This window comes from Rhineura floridana, chromosome 8, assembly GCF_030035675.1.
Source record: "Rhineura floridana isolate rRhiFlo1 chromosome 8, rRhiFlo1.hap2, whole genome shotgun sequence".
Classification (NCBI taxonomy): Eukaryota; Metazoa; Chordata; class Lepidosauria; order Squamata; family Rhineuridae; genus Rhineura; species Rhineura floridana.
In genome coordinates this window covers 134,046,257-134,074,199 of record NC_084487.1, presented here as the reverse complement: position 1 = coordinate 134,074,199, position 27,943 = coordinate 134,046,257, and the positions used below count along the sequence as shown (strand labels likewise).

Below are 27,943 nucleotides of genomic sequence, written 5' to 3'. Positions count from 1 at the left end.
GTATTAGCTCAGGTTTGTATAGGCATACCCCACTTTAACGTTCACAATGGGACCGGAGAGTATACTTTAAGTGAAAATAAACTTTAAGTGAAGCAATTGTCTTCACTTGTACTGCATGCAATCACCACTAGATGGCAGCAGCGTCATGCCAAGAAAGTATACGCTATTGAGAAGCGCGCGAACGTTAAGCGGGGTATGGGGACGGATGGAGCATGTACGTTATAGCAAGGCAACGTTAAATGAAGCGACGTTAAGCAGGGTATGCCTGTATCTATAAAACCAGGTACAAGGGACCAGGATTTTGTCTTCTCTTCAGGAGAGGTACCATTTCCCATTATCCAAAAAATATAGCTAGTTCTTTTCTTGTGTGAGCATAATCTATTTTAACCATTAGACTTCTTTTATGTATTAGGGACTATAATCTTTGAAAACTTTTATTTTTCATCTCAATTCTGGTATGTTGGTATTATATCAATAGACTGACTCCCAGTCTCAAGCCCATGAACCTAGACTGTGGGACAGCTTGAAGGAATGTCAGCAGTCAGATTAGAATGAACTCCTCTCTCTCTCAGAGGTGACCATATATTAAAATCCTTCACCAGCCGTAGCTGTGCCATGTGATTCTGCTAGTATTCAAGTTTCTTTAAGATTGCTGTTGATTTTCCTGGATTAGGCAATCAGTACCCATTAGAATGATATTCAGACTGTTCAATCTTCCCCAGAATCAAAAAGGGAGGAAGGAGTTGTACTTATTGAATATCGTAATCATGAAGACTAAACAACTGTACAATTGTGTTTTGTTCCACTCTTTAGACTGACTCAGCCAAGCTTTTCCAGCAAACTTCCTCTGATCCACTCAGAGTCTTAAGTTGGCTCCAAAAAGATCTGGAAAAGTGTGCAATTGGAGTCCAAAATGTGCTGAATGCCAGTAATAATGCTGGCGGTGCAAGGGAGCCATCTACAGGGAGGCAAAGCATGCCACAACGAAATGTCCATTCCCCGGGTGGTTACAGTGTCTGTGATGAGGAATTCAGTGTGAACGTCAGCTCTGATAGAGGTTCTCCCAACTTCCACTTGGCAATGAAGGCTGCTTGTCAAAAAGAATCAAAGGATGAAGAAAGTGATAGGTCTACTTCACCAAACACAAATCCTGATCCAGATGACGTATCTTTTTATTGCAATAGGCTTTCTAACCTTGCCATAGCAATGGCACGGAAAGAGATGAATGATCGGTCAGATGGCAACAACACATGCATACACAAGTCCCTTTTTGCTGCTGCTGGGGACCATGGCTGCAGGTCTGTTGGGGTGGGTACAGAAGACTGCAAGCACAATCCATCCAAGATGTGTGAAGGAAGTCCCACTTCTAAGAAGAAAACCTCATTTTATTACAAAGAAGAAAATACGGAAATACCTAATAAAAGTGAACCTTACAGGGATGGGACCAAAGGCTGTAACCATAGGAAACGCTTTGGTCCAGACGAAAATACCAATTCACTGAGCAAAGGAATATTGGTTTATGCCAATAATGTGGTTTCAGATATGATGGTCTCTGTTATGAAGACCATGAAAGTTAAAGTGAATGACTCAAATATAGCTTGTGCAGTGTTGAAAAAGGTACTCCTGAAGCATTCCAAAGAGGTTGTGTCTGATCTGATAGACTCCTGCATGAAAAACCTACATGATGTCACTGGAACACTCATGACTGACTCTGACTTTGTTTCAGCAGTAAAGCGGAGTCTTTTCACACAGGGAAGTCAAAAGGCCTCTGAAATTGTCCAAGCTATGTTAAATAGGTTACATAATGCTTTGATTGTACAAAAACAGGTGAGTGAGAAGGCAAAGTCTCAGAGCATGGCGTTTGCAAGTGTCAAGACAGGGCCAGGAATTGATGCAAAGACTCAAAACATGAGGTTTTCTGCCACAAAAACAGAATCAGTTAAAGGAAAAGAAATAAGCTGTGCAGAAACAGTTGGCAATCACATTATAAAGGAGGGCCTCACCATGTGGCACCAGAAACAACAGAATGACAATGGAGGATCAAATCCCCAGTCATCAAAGGCTGTGTGGAATCCAGAAAACCAAGATCTCGCTAACTTCTCAACAGATTCCTGGGCAAGAGACCTAATAGTAACAGCATTACTGCTGATACAGTATCATCTAGTCCAGCAGGAGAATGCAATGAAGGATGCAGCTGAAGGAGGCAGGACCAGCAAGGCAGCTGGTACCACTTTGGGGTTTATGTCTCAAGAAAAAGGTGGCACCACCTCCATACTATCTTCATCAAAGCAGTTTGACTCATTGAAACAAAGTGACGATGAGCAGTCTGAGACAAATGCTGAAAATGATATGTCAAGTGTTGTAGTAATGCTCATGCAAAAGCTCATTAATGAAACAGTCAACAAATTAGGAGGAAATGCTGGGAGTCTGATGGCAGATGAGGCATACAAGAGTTCTTACAAATGCCCTGAGGCACCAGGGCCTTCGGGTCTTTCAGAAGTCGATCATTCCTATGAGGAGGCCATATCTGGACTGACCAAAATGATTCTGGATCAATTTGATGTCAACAGAAAGGAAGGAGGCAGCGGGCCATTCATTGACAACCTAGTGGATACAGTGACCAAATTGTGTCTCATGATAGCTAAATACAGCAATCCTGAGTCAGGTCTTGGAGACATGGGAGATGGAGAAGATGATGGTGGGCCTGTGTATTCAAAGGGCACAGAGACTGGGGAAAGTCGAATAGGGTCAGGTGAAGACACTACTTCTGATCGCAAAGTGGTTGTGACCAATCAGAATGCTCCTGAAAACATTCACAACAAACAGCTTCAAGCCATCCTTCAGTGGGTGGCAGCCTCTCAGTTAAACGTCCCTGTGTTGTACTTCATGGATGATGATGAAGACACTCTGAATAAGGTAAATAATGAAAAATTTGTGGGGGCATTTGAATGGGATATTATGAAGTTGTGCATATATTTTAAAAACGTTCATTGTCTGCTGTTCTGTATTTCCTTGATATACTGCAGATTCATTTTCAATAAAATATGATCATGGTAGGGGTGCTTGGTGGGGGGAAGGCCTCTTCTTTCAATAACTCTCCTGTAGCTCATCCCCTTCCTTCTATTATCCTCCTGTCTTTTGCTCCAACCTCTCCTGCTCCAGCTATAATCCTTGCCTTCCCTTATTGCCCTCCCCTACCCAAATGTTCTTACATATGGCTGACACAGGAAGGGCACACCAGAACTGCTTGCTTGTGTCATCCTCAACAAAGACTTGCGAATATGGGTGAAAGGCATCTTGTCTTTGAGATGCCCTTCCTGATTCCCATTTTGGGAGCCAGATCTCCAATCCATTTCTTTATTGCATTGTTATATGGTACTGCTTAGAGTATGACAAAGAGATATAATGTTGGAAACTTAATTTTACAGAAATGTTAATTATTTGAATATTAGGCCAAAATTAGATGTTATTTTCTTTTTTTAAAAAAAAATTAATAGTAAACAATTGTGGGTAAGGGATTGAATTGTGTATTTATTTGTTTTCCTCAACAGAACAAGTGCAGAGGTGGGAGGAGAATTATAACACCCCCATCTCCTTGCATCTTCCCTCACAGTTGTTATTAATATTTTTGCTTCAAAGTTAAAACAGATTTCCCACATTGTGTCCACATATTCTTGGACAGTACCTTTTATGGGGTCAAATGCTTGTAAAGTTATCGTCAGCATGTTTGCATAGCACATCAGGTTTCAGAGTAATAGAAAAAATTCACTAATAGTCAAAAAAATTCCTTAGCCAACAGATATTTCTATAAAACTTTTAAAAGCCCTACAATTTTTTTAAAATGCAAACAAATTGAGTTGGTCTTTCGCAGTCCAGTCCACTTCCTCTATAGCTTGGAAGGATTTATTAACGTGTGCCTCTGAGCATATGGTGAGTGATTGCAACATCTACCATCAGGACTACATTTCCAAAGATGGAGAATTACATTTTTGGCAAATTTGTTGGTGTTATTCTTACTTTGCTTTTCTCTGTTACTACCTCTTCTACAGAGAATCTAACCTAGAAAATTATATTTCCCTCATTATTCAACCCAAAAATCTGTGTCAAATTTATTTTTATTAATTTCAAAGCCTTTTTATTGGTCAGTGTCATATGATGGCGAAGACAGCCTTTTGTGTTTGAAATGGGAGGTTATATTCTGTCTACTTTGGGTGCATTAACAGTTGAATATGAAACTGCAGCTTGGATGTAAAGCCATACTGATTACAACATGTTGCTACTTAAGCAATGAACCTAGTTATTGGGGAAGAAAACAAACTTGGCCTTCCCACAATGCATATCTTCAGCCTGCTGTGCTTAAACCAGTCCACTAAGATAGGGTGGGTGGGCATGGTGAATTAAAACACACCTAGAAATTTGCTAATATTTCACTTCCCAACTGTTTTATCTTGTGCAAACTGAGACACTCCTCATGTCCACTGGAGACTATTCTGCAGAATAATCAGTGCCATTATTCCACAATTAGTTTTGGAGTTTTTATTTATTTGTTTATTTAATTATTTTAGTGTAAACTATGCAAATTGTTGCTGTACTTCACATATTCACAGAAACAGAAGAAAAAGAAAATAATTTACCATAGGAAACTTCACTAAAATTGCAAAGTAAATCAAACATATTTAAAGTAAATATCTGAACTACATCAGCTGTCTTAATATCGTTGCTTCCTCCCTGCTAAACAAGATCAGCACAGCACATGCCTTGTTTCTGTTATTTGGGCTGATTGAAAGTGTCGCCACCACTCACCATATCCTCAGAGGCACATGTTACCAAATCCTTCCAAGCTACACAAGATGTGGATTGGACTCCGAAAGACCAACCCAAATTGTGTTTGCATTTTTACAAATTTGTAGAGCAGTACAATTTTTCAGAGAGGAGGTCAGGTCTCATGCTGTCCTGATGCATTCACTATAGCTGCCCAATTTCCCTGCTTTTTAAAGTTTGATAGAAATATATGTTGGCTATAGGTACATTCTTAAACCGCAAGGGTTTTTTGCATATTAGTGAATTTCTCTGCTTTTTAATTCGGGAGGTAAGAAATGGAATCCTGTGCAAGTTTGCTGAGAATGGATTGATTTGCATGCTTATTGAGTTCAGTGGGATTTACTCCTGTGCAATCATGCTTAGGATAGGTGACACTGACCGTAGGGGAGGAGAAGGGGGAGGTGAGGAGAGAGAAGGAGGAGTGATGGGGAGGGTAGGTTTGACCATTTGCATGCTTATTGAATTCAGTGGGATTTACATGCTTAGGATAGGTGAAACTGACCCGGGAGAGAGGCATGGTGGGGGGAGAAATGAGGGAGGGGAAGGAGAAAGGGATGGGAGAGGGCGGGAGGGGGGAGGGAAAAGAGGAATAGTGGGGAGGGGAGGGAGGGAAAAAGAGAGAGGATGGGGAGATGGGGAGGAGAGGTGGAAGGGGAAAGGGCTGGCAGGTGAGGGCAGGTTTGATCATTTGTATGCTCATTGAGTTCAGTGGATTTAGTCCTGTGTAATTATGCTTAGAATATGATGTGAAACTGACCTAGGGGAATGGCAGGTAGGGGAGGGGGAAGGGGGAGGAAGGGAAAAGGGGGAGGCAGGATGGAAGGGAAGGGAGAGGGAGGAAGGGGGAGGAGAGAGACGGTAGGGGGAGGTAGGGAGGAGTATGAGGAGAGAGGGAGGAAGGGTAGAATGCTATCAACCCACCCAACACTCTCCAATCACAGTGCTTAGAAAAAGTGAAGTCTTAAAATGCAGAAATCTTTTGTAACTTCTGTCTCTTAGAAATATTTGGTGGGGGCTTGTGTATGTTTTCTATTCTTTCTCAACAAATCACAGTCCCATCCTTATTTACATATTTTTTAAAAAACGTTTGTGTTTTTATTTTATTTATTCTATTCTCATTGATAAGAATTATTATTAAACCATCTTGGCATATTCAGCCACAGCTTTCTGAATTCATTACTGTTATTGTCATTGTTATTTTCCAGTTGTTACCCACAAACAATAAGAAGCAGCCAGCTTGTGTGGTTACACATTTTATTATTAGCAGCCAGCCAGCCAACCAGCCAGCCAAATCTTGTGGGCATATTAGCCAACATTCTGAATTAAGAATCATCATCATCATCATAAATTTCCAATTGCTAACTACAGTGAATATTATTAACATTAAATAGCATTTTTATTTTTCCCTCACTCACTGTTGCTGTTGGCAATCTGTCCCCTATGTGACAGGGCCATTTTTTAAAAAAAAAACTTTTAAAGATGGCTAGCATGAAAATCCCTGGAGCTACCCACCAGAAATTTGGCAGTGTTAATCCCCTCTATAAGGGCTACCATGTCCCCAAATCTCATGTCCCTATGTGCATATTATCTTCATGGTGCTCTCTACCCATGCCTGCCTACATGTGTTTAGTATCACAGAACTAATCTTTAAAAACTCTCAAAATCTTTTTTTCAAAATCTTGAAGGGAGGAACAGGGAAAACACAGCAGCAAGAGAATTGGCATGACTCACAGCCTTTTTCAAAAATATTTTGGAAAAAGCAAATTTTAAAGGTGGCTAGTATGAAAACCCCCAGGAGCTACCCACTGAGTTCAGCACTGAGTTCCCTCTAAGGGAGCTACCATGTCACCAAAGTTCATGTCCCTGTGTGAAAAAACAAAACCATTTTAATTTTAAACTTTAAAGATGGCTAGCATGAAAACTCCTGGGGATATCCACTTGCCAGGTTTAATCCCACTGATACTGGCAAGGCCGGCCCCGTTCTTGTGAATGCACAGGGTCGAGGGTTCTTGCTTTCTTCTTTCACCCGTATCTGCTTAAAGTCCTTACATGCAAAACATTAGTTCACCTAAGCTCACAGGTTATCCACAGCAGTCGTCAATGCAGGCAGAAAAAAGAGGAGACTCCACTCAAGAATTCTTGAGTCTTGGGAGGTACCAGAAATTTTCTATTTGGGAGTCAGACTTCGGACAGCAGAATAATCTTGATAATATAAGCTATTTGTTCATATGTTGCACACTACAACTAATAAAATGCATTCTAGGTGGCCTTAGACAGCATTGCAGAAACAGAAAATAGGAATACATATCAGCAAGAAGGAAGTTGTTGGACATCCATTTAACATCAAAGTATAAGACTTAGAAGGCACATCTTAATTAAAACCGGTTACAATAGATGTAGAGAGCCAGTGTGGCATAGTGATTAGAGTGTTGGACTATGACCTGGGAGACCAGGGTTCGAATCCCCACACAGCCATGAAGCACACTGGGTGACCTTGGGCCAGTCACTGCCACTCAGCCTCAGAGGAAGGCAATGGTGAACCCCCTCTGAATACCGCTTACCCTGAAAACCCTATTCATAGGGTTACTATAAGTCGGGATGGACTTGAAGGCAGTCCATACAATAGATGAAAGACTGTTAAACTCTAAATCCTATTAAAGAGCCAAAATTACAAAGTTCCAGACATCATGGATGGCATAGATAGATGGTTCTCCTGCTTTCCCTTCAACCCTTGCTCCAGTCAGAGTGGAGGTAATGAGTTCTGTAAAAGCTGGCCTTTTATACACTTTTGTATCAAAGTGGGGGCATGTTCCCATGGCCTTATCAGTGGCTGCTTTTTCACTGCACCTCTTCATGCCACCTTGCCTGGTGTGATTTATATCCACTAGATTGCTTAACTTCACCATATAAGGGGCTTCCTTGTTGGCTGCTAGATTTCCTTATCACTTTGCACTTTGCCTCATAGTACAACATTGCTTTGTTCAGAAGGGAGGGCAAGAAGCCCAAGGAGAGTTTTTTATTGTGGAAGTTATGTATCAATAAGCTATAAGATAACCATATATAAGCAAATGGAAGCTATTTCAGCAATATTATATACACATTTTACACCAATATTTGGGCTGGCCCATTACACCCTGTATAGCAGCTACCATGTGTCCAAATCTCATGACCCTAGGTCAACAAACAAGAAAGTTACTGCTGTCTTGGTTTTGCAATGTAAGTCAATGAGATTTCTGGAGATTTGGAATGGCCAGATTGTGAGCCGGATCTGGATCTGGATCAGGTCTGAATCTGTCCAAACTGGATTGTGCCTGATCTGTATTTATAATTTGGATCCGCAAATCAGATCATGGTGTCCGTGTACAGCCCTAGCCCCTGGCTGACAGGTCCTAGAGAATGCACTGCACTTTAGAATAAAGAAACTGTATGGAGTTTGCCAGACACTGGGCTCATCTACACAGTTGTTTACTGTGTGTTTGGTGCTACTCACATCCCCTTTCAATTTGCATGGTTCACATAACATTACTGGCAAATAGAAGCTATCATGCAGTTTCCTCCCTGTAAATCCATACTAACCCAATCTTCTGATAATATGAAAAGGGAAGGGGAAAAGTCTTCACTCGGTATCTCTAGTGCTTGAAGACGCTTTGCTCCAATGCGTTTAAGGTAGGTGTGTCAATCGTTCCCTTTTCCACACCCACTCCCTCCTCCTCCCTTCTTTTTTCATTTCCTGTGAGCTAAAGAGCAACTTCCGGCTACTGTCTCCTGTTCTGCTGGCATTTTTTATGTTGCTGCAAATGGTGCCTTTATTTTATTTTCTCCCTAACTTGTGTGCAAAAGCATAACATTGCTCAAACAAAGATTTGTATTTTCGCTGTATTGCACCAGTAAAAATACAAATAATCCCACTTGTTGTTGTTGCTTTTTAATGAAGGTAACTGGAAGAACAAACTGAGCATGCTCGGTTGCCAGGTAACCAGAGGGAGTGGAAATGTTAAATTTAGGAAACTGTGTGATTGATCCTTCCTCTCAGTGTGAATAGAAAACACCATGTTTGCAACTGGCATTAAGCCCTTACTGTGGACAGTGCAAATAGAAAACGGAGGTAAAAACAGCATCTTTACTACGAAGTAATGCTGCCATGTGGATAAGCCCACTTGTCTTAATTAGATTATAGGCTAGTCAGACAGTGCTGGGGCAAAGCTTTAGTCAGATGTTTTTCTGGTGAATTCAGGGTTGGAGGTAGCACAAAAAGGGAATGAAAAAGCGGAATCAAGGAAGAAAAATCAATTAATTTGGGGGCTGTTAGGGAGCTTATAAGAAAAGGCAGCAGAGGATTCCAACCCTTTGTCTTTTTTAGCAACCTCCCTTTTGCCTCTGCATCAAGCAGTGGTTGAGATGCAATCAGTAGCCCAAGTGTTCCTATTTTCAACTGAGGCTGTGTACACACCATATCGTTAAAGCACATTATTTCCTACAAAGAATCCTAGGAACTGTACAATTCCCAGCACTCTTAACAAACTACAATTCCTAGGCTTCTTTGGGGAAAACAATGTGCTTTAAGTGTATGGTGGTGTACACAGCCCTAATGGTCCAATGGGAACAATCTTTTGAAAATAGGAATGGTGCCAGGCTGCTGCAGAAGCATTGTTTCTGCTGAGTAATCATAGGCACCAAACTCTGATTCCTTTAACCAGAGCGATGCATCTTTGTACTACAAAGGGCAATGTTTTTTTGTCTCCCCCCCCACACACACACACACATTAGCACAGCTCCAGGTCTTCAGCCGATCTTAACCTAGTCTTATTATTACATGTTTTAGATGTATAAATCCCACTTGTTTTCTGTTGAGTTTACTCCCAAGGGACTGATTCCTAAGATTTCTCTCAGGCCTGTAGCTACTGGGAGCGGGGGCTATGGAAAGCAGAATCGTTTTTAGTATTATACTTTTACAGGTAAAATAGTAAGAATCATAGGATAGTAGAGTTGGAAGGGGCCTATACATGGCCATCAAGTCCAACCCCCTGCTCAATGCAGGAATCCAAATCAAAGCATTCCTGACAGATGGTATGGAAAAGCATAATCATTTTTTTCTTGTTTAATTAAAATAGACATCTTGCTCCCACTTTCCAATGTTCTACCCCAATTTCAAAACCACTGAAATAACTAACAGGATTAGTACATTTTACAGAATAATTTTTTATTTTACTAATAATTATATTGTGTTAAAATTATTGATTTTGCAAACCTCACTTACCTAGGAGGCAGTCATATTAAACGCAAAGAGACTTACTTTTGAGAAGACGTGTACCATTTCATTGTAAATTAAATATACAGTGAATTCTTAATGAGCGCCTGGACTTCAGCTACACAGCAGGAGACATAACCCTTTGCAAAGTTTTCACATTTTGCATATTCCATTTGGGGAGGGGGGATTCTTTAACATTCACCCACATTTACTGTGTAGTAGTATTTGCAGAAAGTAACTGCTGGAGAGTACCTGATCTCAGGTGAACCCATCACCAGAAATATGTATCCCAGTTGTCAGAAAAGAAGGAAGGGCCCACTATGGAGATTTCAAAAAACTAGAAAATGAGCCAGAAGTAGGAAAGAAAACTGCACTAAAGGGCAGGGAAACAGCAGCTGTTTACGACCTCAGGTGTGCAAACAACTCACTCATCTTCAGTCACAGCTCTGACTTCATTCATTAGCTAAAAACACTGAAAGGTGGGATAAGCCAGGCTGGTTTGTCTCACTTAAATAACTTAGAAAGTTGCCTACACATTTTGCTCCATGATATTCCTCCCAGGAGGGTTCGAGATTTACTTTTTTTTTAAAAAAATGAAAGCTCAGAGTCGGGGGCCCCTTGCAGGCCTGGGCCCTGATGCAATTCAATGGTTCTCAGTCCACCCACTGTACTTTTTAAAAATTCTGCCTCGGCATCATCCCCTCTTTGCAAAGTAAAAACACCATCCTCCACTCACACGAAGGCTTGGTGCAGAATTACAAAAAATCTTTAGTGGGGAAACTAAGGGAGGGAACACCCTCAAAAAAAACAGCGAGAACTAATCATGCTTAGTGGCCCTGGAATGCTAAATGAGGTGTGGGGAAACAGAAACCTGGTTGGGAGAAGAAATGGAATGGAGTACCTTGGAGGAGGACATGGCTGACTAACTGGAACACTGAACAGAAAGGGCTCACACTGCAACATTTTGTTGCAGATTCTACTGATTAAGTCTAATGTTAATACAAAACTGAATGCACCCATGTATGTTGGAAACCTTGTTTTCTGCCAAACGGACTCCTTCCTTGCCTCTCTGAATCATCAGTCTGACTAAATGAAGACTATGGTGCCCCTTCCAATAATGGTGAAGTATGAGGTGAAGGAATGTATGATGTAGGTGTTCCACATGAAAGCCTGTATAGTATGGCTCTTCTCTATGAAACAACCACCTTCCCCACCCTTTTTGGGGGGAGGGGAAGGGAAGAAGAGATTGACTGTGTGAAGTGCACGTATGTTGAAGGACAAGGGTGCATGCCTGCTCCCTTTGTGGAGAAGAGACAGTGATGGGGAAATAATGTAAATGCTTTTCTCTCCTGGATTTTCCACTAAAAGAAATCAGTTACAAGAAGAAAAAATAAAATCTTTTGAGATACTTGTTACTTTGTGGGCACCCAGCCTGCTGTCAGGGATATAGTTATTCCTCTCACAGGGCTATAATTCCTAGAGTGTTCAGAATTGTAGCTCTGTGAGGACAATAGGGGTCTCCTAACAACTCTCAGCACCCTTCACAAACCACATTTTCCAGGATTCTTTGGGGAAACTATGACAATTTAAAGTGGAATAATAGTGCTTTAAATGTATGTTGTGAATAGGGGAATCTTTGCCTGATTGCACAAATTGGTCTTCAGTCAAGGGTCAGATAATGTAGAATATGGTTTTAGAAATTGGGTATTAGATAAATTCTGAAGGAGAGCTAGAACAGGAAAGTCTGGGTGTACCAGTCTCTCCCCCCTCCCCAAATAAATCACACTCATCGCCCTCTTTTTTTCCAACAGCTTCAACAACTCTCCACAGTGGCAGTGGACAGGGGCTACAGCGTAGGAGAAGTGATGCAAGCCGTTCTAAAGTATGAGAAAGACAGGCAGCTGGGGGAGGCACTGGGCAACTTTGTGCGGTTGCCAGTACTGGACTGGCTGCTTCAGAATCTGTGAACACAGCAGTCTCTCTCCTGTCCTCTCTGATTGCAAGCTTCTCTTCCTTCACAGCCTTAATTGCCACAACACTCATTTGTCAGATATGATATGAGTTTTACTGAACTTCCCCCTGCTGAGCAGTCATATGAATAAAGACTTAAATGGTAGAACAGTTATCATTCCTAGGACTTTCAGCTAAATGGGAAATTTTAGATGAATTGTTTTTCTTGTGGTAGATATTCGGTTGCAAATGTTTAAAATACTGTACTCTTTGTCACCAATGCTATTTGTACAATATTCAACTTACAGTTTCTCTAGACCAACGAGGATTATCACTGGGGCCGCAATGCACCAGGAAGTTCTCCTGTTGAATTCTTACTGACTGCACTAATGAACTGAAGTTTCACAGAAGCACAATAGTTATTTTTTATTTTATTTATATATACAAATTTCACAAAGGAGAAAGAAAAACAAGAGAGGAAAGTGAAGGAGAAGTATGAGCTCACAGTAAAAATACAATAACCATCATACATCTATCTTAATTTAAACATATAAACTGATGTAAGCCATACAGATGTCCAGATAAGTATTCACACAAGATTGACGTTTATTACACAATTGTCTAAACACTTCACCATCCTTGCTACATTTGCACATATTTTGTATAGACTATGGGTGCTTATCCTTCCATGCTTGAAGTATAAGTCTCTTAGCAACCATAAGAGCTCACAAAATCTACTTCTATTGTCCTGTAAATCCCCATATTATAGGAATGTAATTTAAAGCACATTGACATATCAAGGAGTTCACCAGTACAAAATCAAAATCAATGCTGAATCAATCTCGGTTTCAAATCTGTATAGATTCCAAAGCATTTATAAATAACAGTTACAGGTTTAGCTTTCAGTGAAGATCCAGTAATTCCCTTTGCAATTTAGGAGATGCTGAAGCACTCAGAGCAGATGGTCCATAGACAGACACCAACAGGTGTTGTAACTGAAGATATTCACTGGCAAATAATATTTAAACTGCAGTGCAGGAAAAGACAAAAAATTCCATCTTAGTCTATCAGCTGATCTAATGCATAGCACTCACAATCAATCCGTTTTGTTCACAAAAAAGGTTGCTTCTCTATATTCAAATCTGGATTACCCCCAAAAGTTAATTTAGTGTGAGCATGTGGGTCAAATTGTAACTAACGAGACATCCCTCTTGTTGCTGAAAATGAAGGTGGTACAGGTCCTTTCCTTGTTACATATGTGGATGCCAAACATGCCCATCCAAAATGGCGTTTTATGTAAGCCATCTCTAAAAGACCTATGCTGGGGTATTCATAGAAAAAGAAAATTGCCAATCATTTTTGTGTACTAAAATATATGCCTTATGGTACAAACTAGTGTCTGGAAAATTAAATCCTCCCGATATTTATTTATTATTTTATTTATATCCCGCCCTTCTTCCCAGCAGGAGCCCAGATATTGGCAGCTGCATTCTCTTAAATGAGAAACAAGATAGGGAATTGTCCCAGATAAACTTCCAAAATAGCCCAGTTTTTGAAATATGCTTTGGGAAATATGTAAATACCATATAGCACATATATTATCCATGGCACAATGTTCATTTTAAGTGTATTAACCTTACCTCAGATAATAAATTTTAGTGTTCATATTTCCAAATCACTAGAAATCCCTTTAAGAGACCTATTTAAAATATCAAGAATGATAATTTTACCAATATTTCCTTTCAAAATAACAATAAATCCTTTCAAAATATCAGTATTAGTATCAGTATTTTCACTGGGGGGAAAACAGGTCAGTAAAAGCAGCAGCTAAGGAAAGAAAGAATGAACTTGAATCGATTCAGGCCTGTCAGGTGAAGCCTTTGAGCCAGTACCAGCAAACGGATCCCATCCCTAGGGCGGACAGGGAAGCAACCTGGATCCAAAGGCATCTCTGTCTCCTGATATGTCCCCAAATAAGGGAGCAGTGTAGATCAGGAAAGATCAGCCTCTGTACCTGAGGACTGGAAAGTGGCCAATGTAACTTCAGTTTTTATTATTATTATTTATTAGGCTTATATCCCGCCCAACTAGCGATAGCTCTCTGGGCGGTGAACAGATACAGGGGGGATTAGGGTAATTATGGGCTGGCTATGTTAACATCTGTGGTGTAAAAGGACATTGCATTGTCTGTTAATATGTGGAATGCATCAGTCTATCCCTTTAATGCCCCATTTGTAGCCTCTTTTGGGGTCTGAAGGTACACAGCTGTAGAGCTGCGTATTAGCTCATGAATTGTGAACTCTCACAGGAGGACACACGTCCTTTCTCTATTAGGTCACTCACCACTAGACTACAGGAGATGACTCGTTTGAAGGAGTCCTCCTTTGAAGTCTGACAGAAAGGTCAGCTGGCCTAGTAGCAATTGTGGCTGCCGTGTTGCTCTGCTGACTCACTCACTGCTTGCTGGCTGTAAAGGTACACAGAGACCGAGGGAGACAGCAGGTATCCACGCTCACACGTTAGTGGTACAGACTCTGTGAAGGCCTAGGGAGGGCTGCTGGACTGTAACCCCTAGGAGGCCCCTTTCATTGCAATACTGTGGGGAAGGGGGGGCTCTATCTGCTATGAAGGACTTTTATGTGATGCTGAGGTCCTTCAGGTAATGCTGAATAAAAGCCACATCAATTAGCACAGCTGGTGTCAAACATTAATTGCTTATCTAATTTCATCACAAAAGAACATCTCCCCTCCCCCAGCAAATCCAAGGGGTGACAGGAAAACTGGCAGAGAGCATTGCAGCTACTCCACAGTGGATGTGGTGGTGGCAGGGGAAGCCAGCATTGAGGGAGGCACCAGTTTTAGCCCTTTTATTATTAAAGGATCAATTATAACCAGAAAGGTAATTATGAAGATATGGAAGAAGGGTGGTGATAGGGCTCAACCTGCCCCATCCCCCATGTTATTACACACATTAAAACCCCATTCCCATTGTTAGATTTATATATTCCCATAATCAATAGTTTTGGCTACATTTATATCAATGGTTTTGATTACTGCTTAAATGCAATCATATATGCCAGTGGGCTCAATTTAGGTCTCAGGAAAATATTTTGGTTTTGTCAGCTTAGTGGTATAACTTATGTGAAATTTTAAAATGTTCCCAACAGTTAGTAAAATAAAGAGGAAGCCCAGATGGCATGTGGCTTACTAGGTGCTCTGTGGTTAAGCATCAGGCAGTATGTGGTCAGGCACATATATTGCTTCTGCAAATTATCAGTCTGCTGATTTTGCAAGGTATTTTGAAAGCATATGTAATGACAGTGGAGGCTGGTGGACCCTAGGCCTAGTGGGACGCCTGTGTAGTTGCATAACTGGAGCCTGTTAGGTCCCCATCCTTCTCCCTTGCAAACAGATAGTGGGAACTTAAGCAGTACAGTCCTACAAATACTTGGCACCTAGTGTCTTACCTTGGTTCAGAAGGAGTCCCTGCTGTTGCAGTTACATTCAAGGGCTCACAGCATTAACACTCCAACAGATCTTGCTTCCCCATTAGGTTTCCTAGACCCCCACCTCCCTCAAAGCCATAGCTTTGGTTCCAGCACAGAAAGCAAGTGAGGCTAGCCCTGGACTATTGTTTTCTTACCTATAAGATGACATGGCCTCCAGCCAGGTAAGGAATGGAAGGCCTACCCCTTCCTTCTGGAGGCATCACTGGCTAGTTGTTTCTCTGACCACTCCAGCAGAATCCAATCTTACATATTTAAAACCACAAGTTTGGAAGGGCCCTAAAGACATTATCCAAACCAAATCCACCCGCACCCACCCCTGATCCTATAACATTATCATCTTAACATATATTCTGGCATAAGGTTACATGGGAACCATTGGTCCCAGGCTATGGTCTGATGGCACATGAGGCCAGCAGGTCTGGTCAGTGCCTGGATGGGAGACCGCCTGGGAACCATATGTAAGCTGCCTTGGGTTTCTATCATGAAAAGAAAGGTGAGGTATAAATGTAATAAATAAATAATAAATAAATACATGTATTCACCCATACATTTATCAGTGATCACTATCATCATTATTAAAGCATGCATTCTGGCGTAAGTGTGTATAGGACAGCAACCTGCATTTCAACAGAAGCTTCAATTATTTCCTTTCCCTCTACAAGCAATGGATTCTCACTCCCTCCAAGCAGCCCCCCACTCTCACTTCAACAAAAGCCTCCAGAATTCTTTCCCCCTCCTAAATTGGAAATAAAAGGCTCAGAGGAAGAGAAAGAAGGCCATGCTGCCAACCACATGAACTGAGGCCCTCAATTTCTCTTGATCCACCCATAAAAAAGGTCTCCTATTCTGTAGCTGCCATCTTCTTTCCACATTTTATTTATTTATTTATTTATTTTATTTATATACCGCCCTAAGCCCGAAGGCTCTCTGGGCGGTGTACAGAAAGATAAAAACAAGCACAACAGTCCCCTCAGCCTTCCGTTACATAGAAAAAGGCCCTCAAGAAAGGGCCAAGAAGGACACCAGTGCTTCACCTGTGGAAGCTAGCATCTCCTCTCTCACATACTCCACCTTTGCCAAGGAGGAAAGATGTGCTGCTGTGGTATAAATAGATTGGTTGGCCACCATTTCTCTCACCCACTGCACCCAAGTTTCACAATACAAACAATGGGCTTTAGAAGACAGAAGGTAGGGGTGCGTGCGTGCATGTGTGTTCCCCCCCTCCTTTCTCAGACCAAGGAATCTGTGAAGAGCTCATCCCATAGTAGAGTCAGTCCCTCTGCCTTGAGATCAAAAGAGTAAAATAAGAGTAAATAAGTAAAACATAAATAAGTAAAATAAAAATGAATAAAATGGGGGGATGAAAAGACAAACTGACACTCTCTTACATAACAGGTGCCACCAGTGAAAAAGTTCCCACATTACCACAAGTTGATAATCGTCAAGCCATGGCAAAACTAACCAGGTTCCATTTGCTGATCTTGATGCTCTTACTGGGCAGTGGAGGGGAAGACAATCTTTCAGGTAACCTGATTCAGAGTTGTTTAAGCTTTTATATGTAAGCACATTTCATTAAACTCAAGGGAAATGCTAGGTAAGGTTCCATGGTTAGATACAGTAAAGGGGGAAAGAGCCCATGCTGGACACAATCCTGAAGAAGTTCCTGAACAAGGTGCCATCCCCAACAATTCCAATCAATAAGAACAATGAGACACATCGAGACAAGGCCAATGGGACAGCACAAAACGCTCTGTGGGGAGCTGAGGGGAAAAGAGTATGTAAAAGAAATGGAATGAAGAACAGCTAACTAAAAGCAAGTACAGGTGAGTAGCCGACACTTGTAGGGCCAGTGCCAGGAAAGCTCAAGCTCAAAATAAGCTGAAGCTGGAGAGCAATGATAATGAAAAGGGCCTTTTCAGGTTGTTCAAAGCAAGAGGAGGAAGAACATGGTGGGGCTGCTGCTGAGCAGAAGCTGCGTTCCAAGAGAGCGTGACCCACTACACTCGCTTCCCAGCAGGTGGGTCACTGTTGCTTCGTGGGGGAGGTAGAGCAGGGGCTGAGGCAGCGGGGAGGTTGGTGTGGTGCAAACACACTGGCAGAGCCAATCTGATGCTCATTTCCACCATGCTGGCCTCCCCACCACTTTGCCTCTCTTCCCAATAGTTACTTTGCTTCCATATTTTCACAAAAGGAGGACTGTGTTACAGTCTCACATGATTAATGTAACTGGTGAAGGTTAGGACAGCAATTCACAAGTGGCAAAGATTTGGTCAGGAAATGCCTAGCTACCTTAAAGGAGTTAAAATCTTCAGGGCCAGATAAACAAAATTCTAAGTTACCAAACGCATTTGCTAGTGTACTCTTTGAGAAACTCTGGAGAGCATAGGAGGTGCCAGAGGACCAGAGACCCGGGAAATGTTGTCACAGCCTTCACAGAATCATAGAATACCAGAGTTGGAAGGGGCCTATAAGGCCATCAAATCCAACCCCATGCTCAATGCAAAAATCCAACTTAAAGTATATAGGTGACTGCCTTTTAAATGACTCCAGTGTTCGCGAGCCCACCAGCTCCCTAGGTAATTGGTTCCATTGTCATAATGCTCTAACAGTTTTCCTGATATTCAATCAAATTCTGGCTTCCTGTACCTTGAGCCCATTGTTCCAAGCACTGTACTCTGGGATGATTACGAAGAGATCGTGGCCCTCCTCTTTGACAACCTTTCAAGTACTTGAAGAGAGCTATCATATCTCCCCTCTATCTTCTCTTCTAAGTTTGAGTTTTCTGTAAACTGCTTAGGTATCTTTTTCTATATTAAGCAATACAGAAATGTCTAGATAAAATAAATATCTAAATTCCCAGGCCTGATTCTGAACACAGAACACAAAGAATTCATAACAATTTTGGGTTTTTTTTCAAGTATTAGTACAGTTATATATGCTTCACTGAATAATTAATAAACAAAATTTGGATATACTTACCATTAAAGCAGCTATAAACTATAATCAGGAGTATCAGCAAAATAGTACTTTTGTTTTTGACAAAATTTTAAAATCTTGGAGAACTAATAATTTTAGTTTATTTGCATGAGATATCACTACCTTCTTGTTAGTGTCCAGGATGGGATTTTAAAAGAGGCCTATCATCTGCAAATGAATGACCTATGAAAGAGCACAATCTAAATGTCACAAATTTCATCAAGAATGTTGCCATCAAGTTGCAGACTGGTAAAAGATCAACAGAAGGAGTGTTTGCAACAGGCTGCCTCTTTAGCTGTTACTGCAGCTTGTTCTTGAGGAAAAAGCCTGGATCACCAGTTGTGAGCTGAAAAAAGGCTATACACATAAAAGAAATTCTTATAGCTTGACTATTATTGCCACTTGTTTTCCAATTTGACCTGTATACAACCATTAGGACAGTATTATCTCCACCCTCTGAGTTTGAATTCAGGTTAGTCTGGTGTCTCAGCTTTGGGTGCCCCTGCTAGAAGTAGCCTCTTGGTCTAGACTCCTGATGGCATAGCTCTCAGCTTCTTCAACACTCAGCACGTTAAGGTGTGCATCCTACTATCTACTATCTTTCCGGCGCCAGGTAAAAACTTTTCTCTTCACCCAGGCTTTTTAACATGTTTATTATGCGCTGACATTGTTTTAATTTTTAACATTTTAAATCTTTTAATGTGTTTATATTGATACATGTTTATTGTATTTCTGATGTTTTTCTTGTCTTGTGAACCGCCCAGAGAGCTTCGGCTATGGGGCGGTCTATAAGTTTAATGAAATAAATAAATAAATGCAAAATTATCCAACACTAATTTAAGAGCCAGGGCTGTTTGAGAAGGATTCCCCAACATTAAACTCACATCATCCACATATAAATTTAATAAATGTTCCTCTCTTTCACCCACTCCCCAATATCCCACTATGTTATCATGTGAACATAGTTTCATGGCCAAAGGTTCCAAGAAGAAAGAAAAGAGGACAATGAGCACTCTTGTTTAGAGCCCCACTGTATTAATATCAGGTCAGAGTCTAAATTATTGGTTGGGACCATCACATTAGTTATATGCCTATCATATTTCGTACACTTTCTCCTAATCAATATTTTCCCAGAACTTTCTGTAAATAATCTGAATTCACACAATCCAAGGCTTTATAAATGTCTAATGACAGTACTCCCAGCAATTTTTTTGAATGTTTGGCTTAATGTGTAACATTAAGGAGTCATGTCTTCCCATGATGAAACCTGTTTGGTCTGCATGAACCAGATCTGTTATCATCGAGTTATGTCGATTATGGCTGTGAATAATTTTGATCCTGATTTCGATTTATCATCTGGTAAAATTCTACTTTCATCTTATCTTTATTTAGCTTGGCGATGTGTCCAGGTTAGATCCGCCAGCCCAAATGTGATTGAATAAATTAGTTAACTGTGGGATTAACATTTCCTTGAAAGTTTTATAAAAGGAACTGCTGAACTCATCTGGACCCAGAGCCTTATGCTGTTTAAGCCTTTTAATTGCAGCAGAAACTTCTTCCTCTGAGAGCATTTGAGAAAAGGATATGTTCTGATATCTTCTAATTTGGTAGATGTGGGGCTATATAATTCTTTATAAACCTCTATTGATTTCTCTTGACTCATATGTCACTTTATCCTGGTAGGATAGTGCCAAAATTTGTTCAAATGTACCCCATTTTAAGGGCATGAGCTAGCAGTTTAGAAGTTTTATTACTGAATTTGTAATATTTTTGTTTAGTATACCAGAGCGATTTAGCTATTTTAGTGGAATCTAATGGTGCCAATTCTTTTTATTCTTTTTCTTTTTTTTGTAATTTATTAAATTTATTTATTATCTGTGAACTCAGATGTTCTTCATTTCCTTCTTGTGCTTGTCGATGTTGATCTCTGAGAATCGCCAACAAACCCCTCGTAATACTACTGTATGCTGACGATGCAGTCCTGCTATCACGGACAAGTATTGGTCTACGTCGACTACTACGGGCTTTAGCAGATTATTGCTCTAAAGAACGGTTAGTCATTAACCATGAGAAGACGAAAGTACTCGTGTTCACCAAGAAAAAGGTGAGGCACAACTGGCAACTTAATGGACTTCAAATAGAACAGGTTTCTTCATATCGATATTTGGGGGTGACCTTCCACTCCTCAGGAGCATGGCATCTTCATGCAAAAAATACCATCACTAATGCCCGGAGGACCTCAAAGGCTCTGTTGTCATTCTTTCATACTAAGGAAGGTCAATATGTTTCCTCCGCTTTACAAGTCTTCATGGCAAAGGTCATCTCCCAAATGCTCTACGGCTCTCAGGCATTGATATACTCCAAATCTGTGTCCTTTGAACCCATCCAAACCCAATTTTTAAGATCCATTTTTGGGACACCGACGTGTGTTTCTTTTTTTAAATTACTTTTTATTCAAAGTTTCAAAAAACAAAACAAAACAAAAGGAAAACAAATTAATAACTAATATAATAAAAAATATTGACTTCCGATTTGTCGCAGATCAGCTATAAGTATATAGTATGTAACAAACCTGTCCCTTAATATATTACAAAATCACTTTCCTCCAGTAATCTTAATTAATCATCAAATCTCATTAACATCATATCATTGTGTTCTATCCGCAAAAAGTCAAAGAGAGGTTCCGCTCCTTGAGAAATATATCCATCAGTTTTTCTCCAAATATACATGTCAATTAATCCATCCCTACCAAGTCAGCTAAGTCCAGTAATTTTAATAGCCATTCTTCTATTATCAGTATTAATTCCATCATCCATCTGCCATCCTTGCACACATGTTAATCTTGCTGTCATAATCATATAGTAAGAGTCTGATGGGAATTTCCTTCATCACAAATATTTCCTTGCAATCAATTCTGAATGTATTGCTGAAATGTTGTTGTAAGGTCATGTCTCTGTTCCTCTTCTTTACGAAATGCACCAGCATATCTCTAGAGAATTTTTCCATTGTCACATATCTAAAATTAATTCTGTAAATGTTCTCTATTTCAAGTTCCATCAAATCATTCCAGTCCAGAAAATTTATCAAGACAGTAATAACTTTATCTCTGATATCTTCACCAGTTTCTTCAGGAACAGCATTAAATTCCAAACAGTAATCTTTGTCTCTAATATCCATCACAGCCATAAAGTCCAAATCTTTTTCCACTTCCACATTTGATATATCTGTTCCAATCTCCAGAATTTGCTCCTTCCCTTTAATTTCTTTTTCATCTTCTATTGCTTGTCCAATTATATGTTTGGTCTCATCTGCTTCTTTTCTCATATAATCCTTTATTTCTTTCAGCTCCTGTTTCACTTTGCCAAATTCAATTGCCATCTCTTGTCTACCCTGTTTCAGTTCTTGTTTCGTTGTCTTAATCTCATCCATTATCTTCTGAAACATATCCAGAGGGGAAACCCCTTCCAGGGGTATATCCAGGGTCTCTGCTACTTCTTTGATTGTCATTCTTAAAGCCAAAGAAAAAACCCTTCAAATTTCCAATATAGCCACAATTCCCAAGCAAAGAATAATTTGCTTCTTTTTCCAGCAATAAGGGAGTTAATATTCCAAACCTGTTGACATCATCATCTTAGACAGCACAAACTGCCTTATCTCTTATGTGTCCAAGAATGCAAAACAAATTTAGTTCACAGCATCAAAATAATTAGTGTCATATGGAACAAGCAGATTCGTCACAAAAAAAGTAGACCGGAAAAAATAGTCCCAGACATATAATTCTCAAATATTCATATAAATCAAATTTTCCTCTTCAGATTAGATGCCCCTCATCCGTTTGTATCTTTATAATGCTCAATTCCAGGTCAGCTTTTTGCTATAAAGCCAAAGATAAGTTATTTCGATTTTCTTCCTCCTTAATTCCACATATAAAAGAGAAAAGTATAACTCACCCAGGGATTCTTTATTGCTGATTCTTTAACAGATCTCTTTTGCTGTAACAACTTAGTCCAGTTGATAAGAATAGACAGAAGAATGCTTGCCTGTTAAAACCCATTTTTCTTTGAAGAAAAAAAAACATCTCGCTTAGTCAGTTTGAGCTTGCTTGAATTCCTTGGCTCCGTCTGGCGCTGCTGGATGCACCTTCGTTCATAGGCGATCCTAATGAATTCCAGTCCCCAACAATCACAACGAAGCTTTTGTGGATGATCTCTTCATTTCTCCCTTACCTGGGAAAAAGTTTTTATCAGTCAAAAAACTCTTCTGACTGGTTTTAAAACTGAAAAAGCTTCCTCTGAGACGAGAGCTCGTCTCAGAGGCAGTCACAGGCGGAGCGATCCTCCTGGGAAGTCCGACGTGTGTTTCAAATAATATTCTAAGACTGGAAGCTGGTCTCCCTACAACTGAGGCCCGCATTTGGAAATTAAGAATAGGGTTATGGTTAAAACTGCGGTTCTGCCTCGTGGGCTTGGCCCTGCTGGTACTTTCTGACTCTTATCGATCTAAATGGCATAAGTCTGATTGAGAAACTTGCAAACCTTGGCTTTTCTCCCGCAATTTTCATGCTGGGCTATTCTAAAGCGTGGCTGGCTATATCACAACGAATCATGGATGTAGAATTACAAAGTCATCAATCGTTGATGACATTTAAGGATGATTCTTTTTTCCACACCAGGGACCTTGCGCTCCCGCATTACTTCAGCTCGCTCCCTAATGTGAGATACAGAAAAGTAGTTGCAATGGCGAAGTTTGATGTGCTCCCGTCTGCTCTTCTTGAGGGCAGATATTGGGGAGTTCCCCATACGAAGCGATTATGCCCTTGTGGGATGGGACAAATTGAAACAGTAACCCATGTACTCTTAATCTGCCCTTTTTATCATGATCTCCGCCTCCTGCATATAACTCCAATCATCAACTTGATTCCTGGCCGGGACCTTTCTTTTTACACCACCTATCTTCTATCGGATCAATATACTCAAATCACGTGTAGTGTTGCAAGATTCTGTGCTATGGCAATCATCCATCGCAGAACATTGTTAGCCCAACTGCCTATACAGCCATGATTATAGTTAGCAAATGTATGATTTTTAACCAGTTTTATATGATGTTTGATATTGTGTACTGGTCTATGACCACAAGAATCAATTCAATTCAATTCCATCTCTGAGAATGGATGTTGGTGGTGGAAATTTCTCCTTTCAGACACCATCTACGTTTAGTAGTCTGAGGGAAGGGTTCCCTGCCAGAACCATGTTAATAAGATCAACAGAATCAAGCTCCTCTTCTTCCAAAGGTGATTGCAGATTGAATAGTGCCAGTATGCGCACTACGTCCTTTTTGTTTACTGCTTATGTTGAACATCATCAACTTCCACTATAAAGGCAAACGGAAAGCCCCGACGATACTTGATGCCCGCTGCACACAATGAAATGATTTTCACCAACACAGAGTTTCTGCACTCGAATCTTGTAGAAAAAGCACTGGTTTATTTTCAAATTCAATCTGACCTTTTTCACCTATAGCTTTCAGCAGTGCGTCTTCTAAGCAAAATTATAGAATGCAACCACAATGTCTCTTGAGGGCACTATTCTTAGGATGAGGGCCAAAGCTTCTATGTGCATGTTCTACGTCAGAGGTACTGATGCCCACCTTTGGTGGTATTGTTGACCACCAATCTATTAATATCTGAGTGACATCCGTATGACCTGTCCATTCTCCAATCCCATGAACCCTAAGATTCTGGTGAAGGCCCCGGCTCTCCTGATCATCCACTCTATTTAATAAATCCCTTTGACTATGAATAATCAGTTTAATCACATCTGTGTGTTGCATCCCCAGCTCTAGTACGCTATTTTATCAGTGTCCTCCAATTTACATGTTAAAGATGAAATTTTTCTATTAGGTTAAAACTGTCTTCCCATTTTTTTAACAGACTGCTTTGAAGGGATGCAATTTGGGAAACCAGTGAATCGTTCTCAGTGTTGGGATTTAATACTTGCAATTGATCTTCCTTCACTATATTAGCTGTTTTTGCCACCATTTTGAGGTCATTGATTCCCAGGCTTTCACCTCGCGCGCGGTGCTGCTTTTGGCGGTAAGGGTAAGAGCAATAAATATATTGTATTATTAGATGCAAAAGATGGTCAGAGGAATCTCTCTTGGCTTCTGATAATCACTTCAACTTTGATTATCCTCTCTGCAGTGCAAAAGGAGCATTAAAAAATCAGGTTAGCAGAACAAAGCTTACCCTGTTCCTCCTTCGCTCATGCACATGTGCCCCCCCAAGTTTCCTCTTTTTTATTTTTAATTGGTTTTGGAAAAGAACATGCAAATGGGCATTTATCAAATTAAATAGTATGCTATCACTAGTACCATACAGCTTACAGAAATAAAGTACTACCAAAACCAGTAATTAAAAAATATTACCAAAAATATTCCAGCATGGGATTATTATTGTTTGTTTGTTTGTTTAATTATTTGGTTTTGTATCACTTTCCAGCAACAGTAGTGCCAATACTGCATCAGGTTGAAGGTGTTGCATGATGATCTTCCTACCATATATGAAATAAGGAGCCCCTGTTCCTGCAGTCTCACCAGCACTATGATGATGCGTCTCTAAGCATGCACAACAGTTTTTCACAAGTCCAGCACCAGCAGAGGAGGACCTTAAGGGTTGCCTCCTGAATGCAGAAATATATTTCATCAGTGGACAGAGCCATATATTTTTCCAGCTCTCAGCTGGATGCTGACATCCTATTCCCAGGCTGAGACCACCCATATTTTCAATTAATAGCTTGTAAATACTGGATGCCACCCCTTTTGCTTGAGAGTCCTTTTGAACACACAAGAACTCAAAAGTCATCAGTAAGTGCAAGGTAAACTCTGAACCAAAGCCTGCACGTACAGTGGAGAATTTATGGCCCTGCAATCTGAGCCAAAGCTCAAGAGGTCTACCTCTTTCAAATAAGTCCGCTCCCTGATATGAGCAAGGTTATCTGGGTGGAAAAAAGCTTTGTACTCCAGAAATGGAGTGAGAGGGAATCATCTGGGGCCAGACGGCTCCACCAATGCTTCAAAATCTGCATAGTCACCTTGCATGATAGTCCAGGTGAGATGCAGAAAGGGAAGTGCTTGAAGTTGAGGACATCGTGGGGAGCAATTCCATCTGGAACCATGCAGTCTCTTTGGAGCCCCTTTTTACTTGCAATATTTCCTTCAGCTGAACTACATCCTAGTAACCCGCTTTGAACCCTTCCTCTAATATGGACACCTGATCAGCTGCATTTCCATCCAGTAACAAAGTTGTTAACTAGGAACTGTCAGTCTGGAATGGCAATGGTGAGAGTCTGAAAGAGGTATATTTCTTTATTTATTGCACTTGTATACCGCCCCATAGCCGAAGCTCTCTCGGCGGTTTACAGCAATCAAAAACATTAAAACAAATATACAATTTAAAACACATATTTTAAAAACAATTTAAAACACAATTTTAAAATTTAAAACAATATAAAAACAATTTCAAACGCATGCTAAAATGCCTGGGAGAAGAGGAAAGTCTTGACCTGGCGCCAAAAAGATAAGAGTGTTGGCGCCAGGCGCACCTCGTCAGGTAGGTCATTCCATAATTTGGGGGCCACCACTGAGAAGGCCCTCTCCCTTGTTGCCACCCTCTGAGCTTCCCTTGGAGTAGGCACCCGGAGGAGGGCCTTTGATCTTGAACGTAGTGTATGGGTAGGTTCATATCGGGAGAGGCGTTCCATCAGGTATTGTGGTCCCAAGCCATGTAAGGCTTTATAGGTCAAAACTAGCACCTTGAATTGAGCTCGGAAACATACAGGCAGCAATTGCAAGCTGGCCAGAAATGGTTTTATATGTTCGGACCGTCTGGTCCCTGTTACCAATCTGGCCGCTGCATTTTGCACAAGCTGCAGTTTCCGAACCGTCTTCAAAGGCAGCCCCAAGTAGAGTGCATTGCAGTAATCTAATTTGGAGGTTACCAGAGCATGGACAACTGAAGCCAGGTTATCCCTGTCCAGATAGGGACGTAGTTGGGCCACCAACCAAAGTTGGTAGAAGGCACTCCGTGCCACCTAGGCTACCTGAGCCTCAAGTGACAGAGATGGTTCTAGGAGAACCCCCAAGCTACGAACCTGCTCCTTCAGGGGGAGTGCAACCCCATCCAGGACAGGTTGGACATCCACCATCTGGTCAGAAGAACCACCCACTAGCAGCATCTCAGTCTTGTCTGGATTGAGCCTCAGTTTATTAGCCCTCATCCAGTCCATTGTCGCAGCCAGGCACCGGTTCAGCACATTGACAGCCTCACCTGAAGGAGATGAAAAGGAGAAATAGAGCTGTGTGTCATCAGCATACTGATGGCAACGCACTCCAAAGCTCCGGATGACCACACCCAACGGTTTCATGTAGATGTTGAACAGCATGGGGGTCAAAACTGACCCCTGCGGAACCCCATACTGGAGAGTCCAGGGTGCTGAGCAATGTTCCCCAAGCACCACCTTCTGGAGGCGACCTGCCAAGTAGGAGTGGAACCACTGCAATGCAGTACCTCCCACTCCCAACTCAGCTAGTCTTCCCAGAAGAATACCATGGTCAATGGTATCGACAGCCACTGAGAGATCAAGGAGAATCAATAGAGTCACACTCCCCGTCTCTCTCCCGACAAAGGTCATCATACAGGGCGACCAAGGCTGTTTCTGTGCCAAATCCAGGCCTGAAACCCGACTGAAATGGATCCAGATAATCGGTCTCATCCAAGAGTGTCTGGAGTTGGCCCGCAACCACTCATTCCAGGACCTTGCCCAGGAATGGAACATTTGCTACCGGCCTATAGTTATTAAGATTTTCTGGGTCCAGGGAGGGTTTCTTCAGGAGTGGTCTCACTACTGCCTCTTTCAGGATATAGGAGTATAGGAGTTTGGGAAGTATGGACACCCATCACAGCAGCCACTCTGCCAAGCCAGCTGAGAGCTGTGCCATCAGTTAAGTTCCCTGCAAACCAACCTATAAAGATGACCATAATTCCTCTTCCTCAGTTGATTGAGGTCTTCAGTGATGATGACTCCCATATAGCAGAATCAATCATAACAGTATTGTCCAGTAACAAGCAGGGCACCACAAGTTTCAGTCCTGGGCCCAGTGCTCTTCAACATTTTTATTATTGGATGAGGTGCAGGGAAAGCTTATCAAATTTGCAGATACAAACTTGGGAGGGATAGCTAATATCTTGAGGGACAGAAACAAAATTCAAAGTGATGTTGATAGGCTGAGGCATAGCACTGAAAACAACAGAATGAAATATAATAGCCATGAGTGCAAAGTTCTACACCTCAGAATAAGGAACTACATGCACAGATAAGATGTGGGATGCTTGGCTCAGCAATGAATTTATAAAGGAAGAGCAATTAAATTGAATTTAGAAAGT

General features: G+C 41.0%; 1 protein-coding gene across 6 annotated transcripts in view; it reads left to right on the top strand.

Annotated features, from left to right (window-relative positions):
- AKAP3 (A-kinase anchoring protein 3) overlaps positions 1 to 16,667 on the top strand; it is a 42,502-nt gene extending 25,835 nt beyond the window's left edge. For 4 of the 6 annotated variants that reach the window (XM_061582601.1, XM_061582599.1, XM_061582600.1 and 1 more), the window contains 2 exons: positions 814 to 2,916; positions 11,881 to 16,666. In XM_061582601.1, the coding sequence (XP_061438585.1) occupies positions 814 to 2,916; positions 11,881 to 12,036 (2,259 nt within the window). In that variant the 3' untranslated portion in view covers positions 12,037 to 16,666. Of the gene's footprint in view, positions 1 to 813; positions 2,917 to 11,880 lie in introns of all 6 variants that reach the window. The other 2 variants (XM_061582603.1, XM_061582604.1) reach the window with 1 other exon arrangement.
- The last annotated feature ends 11,276 nt before the right edge of the window (positions 16,668 to 27,943 follow it).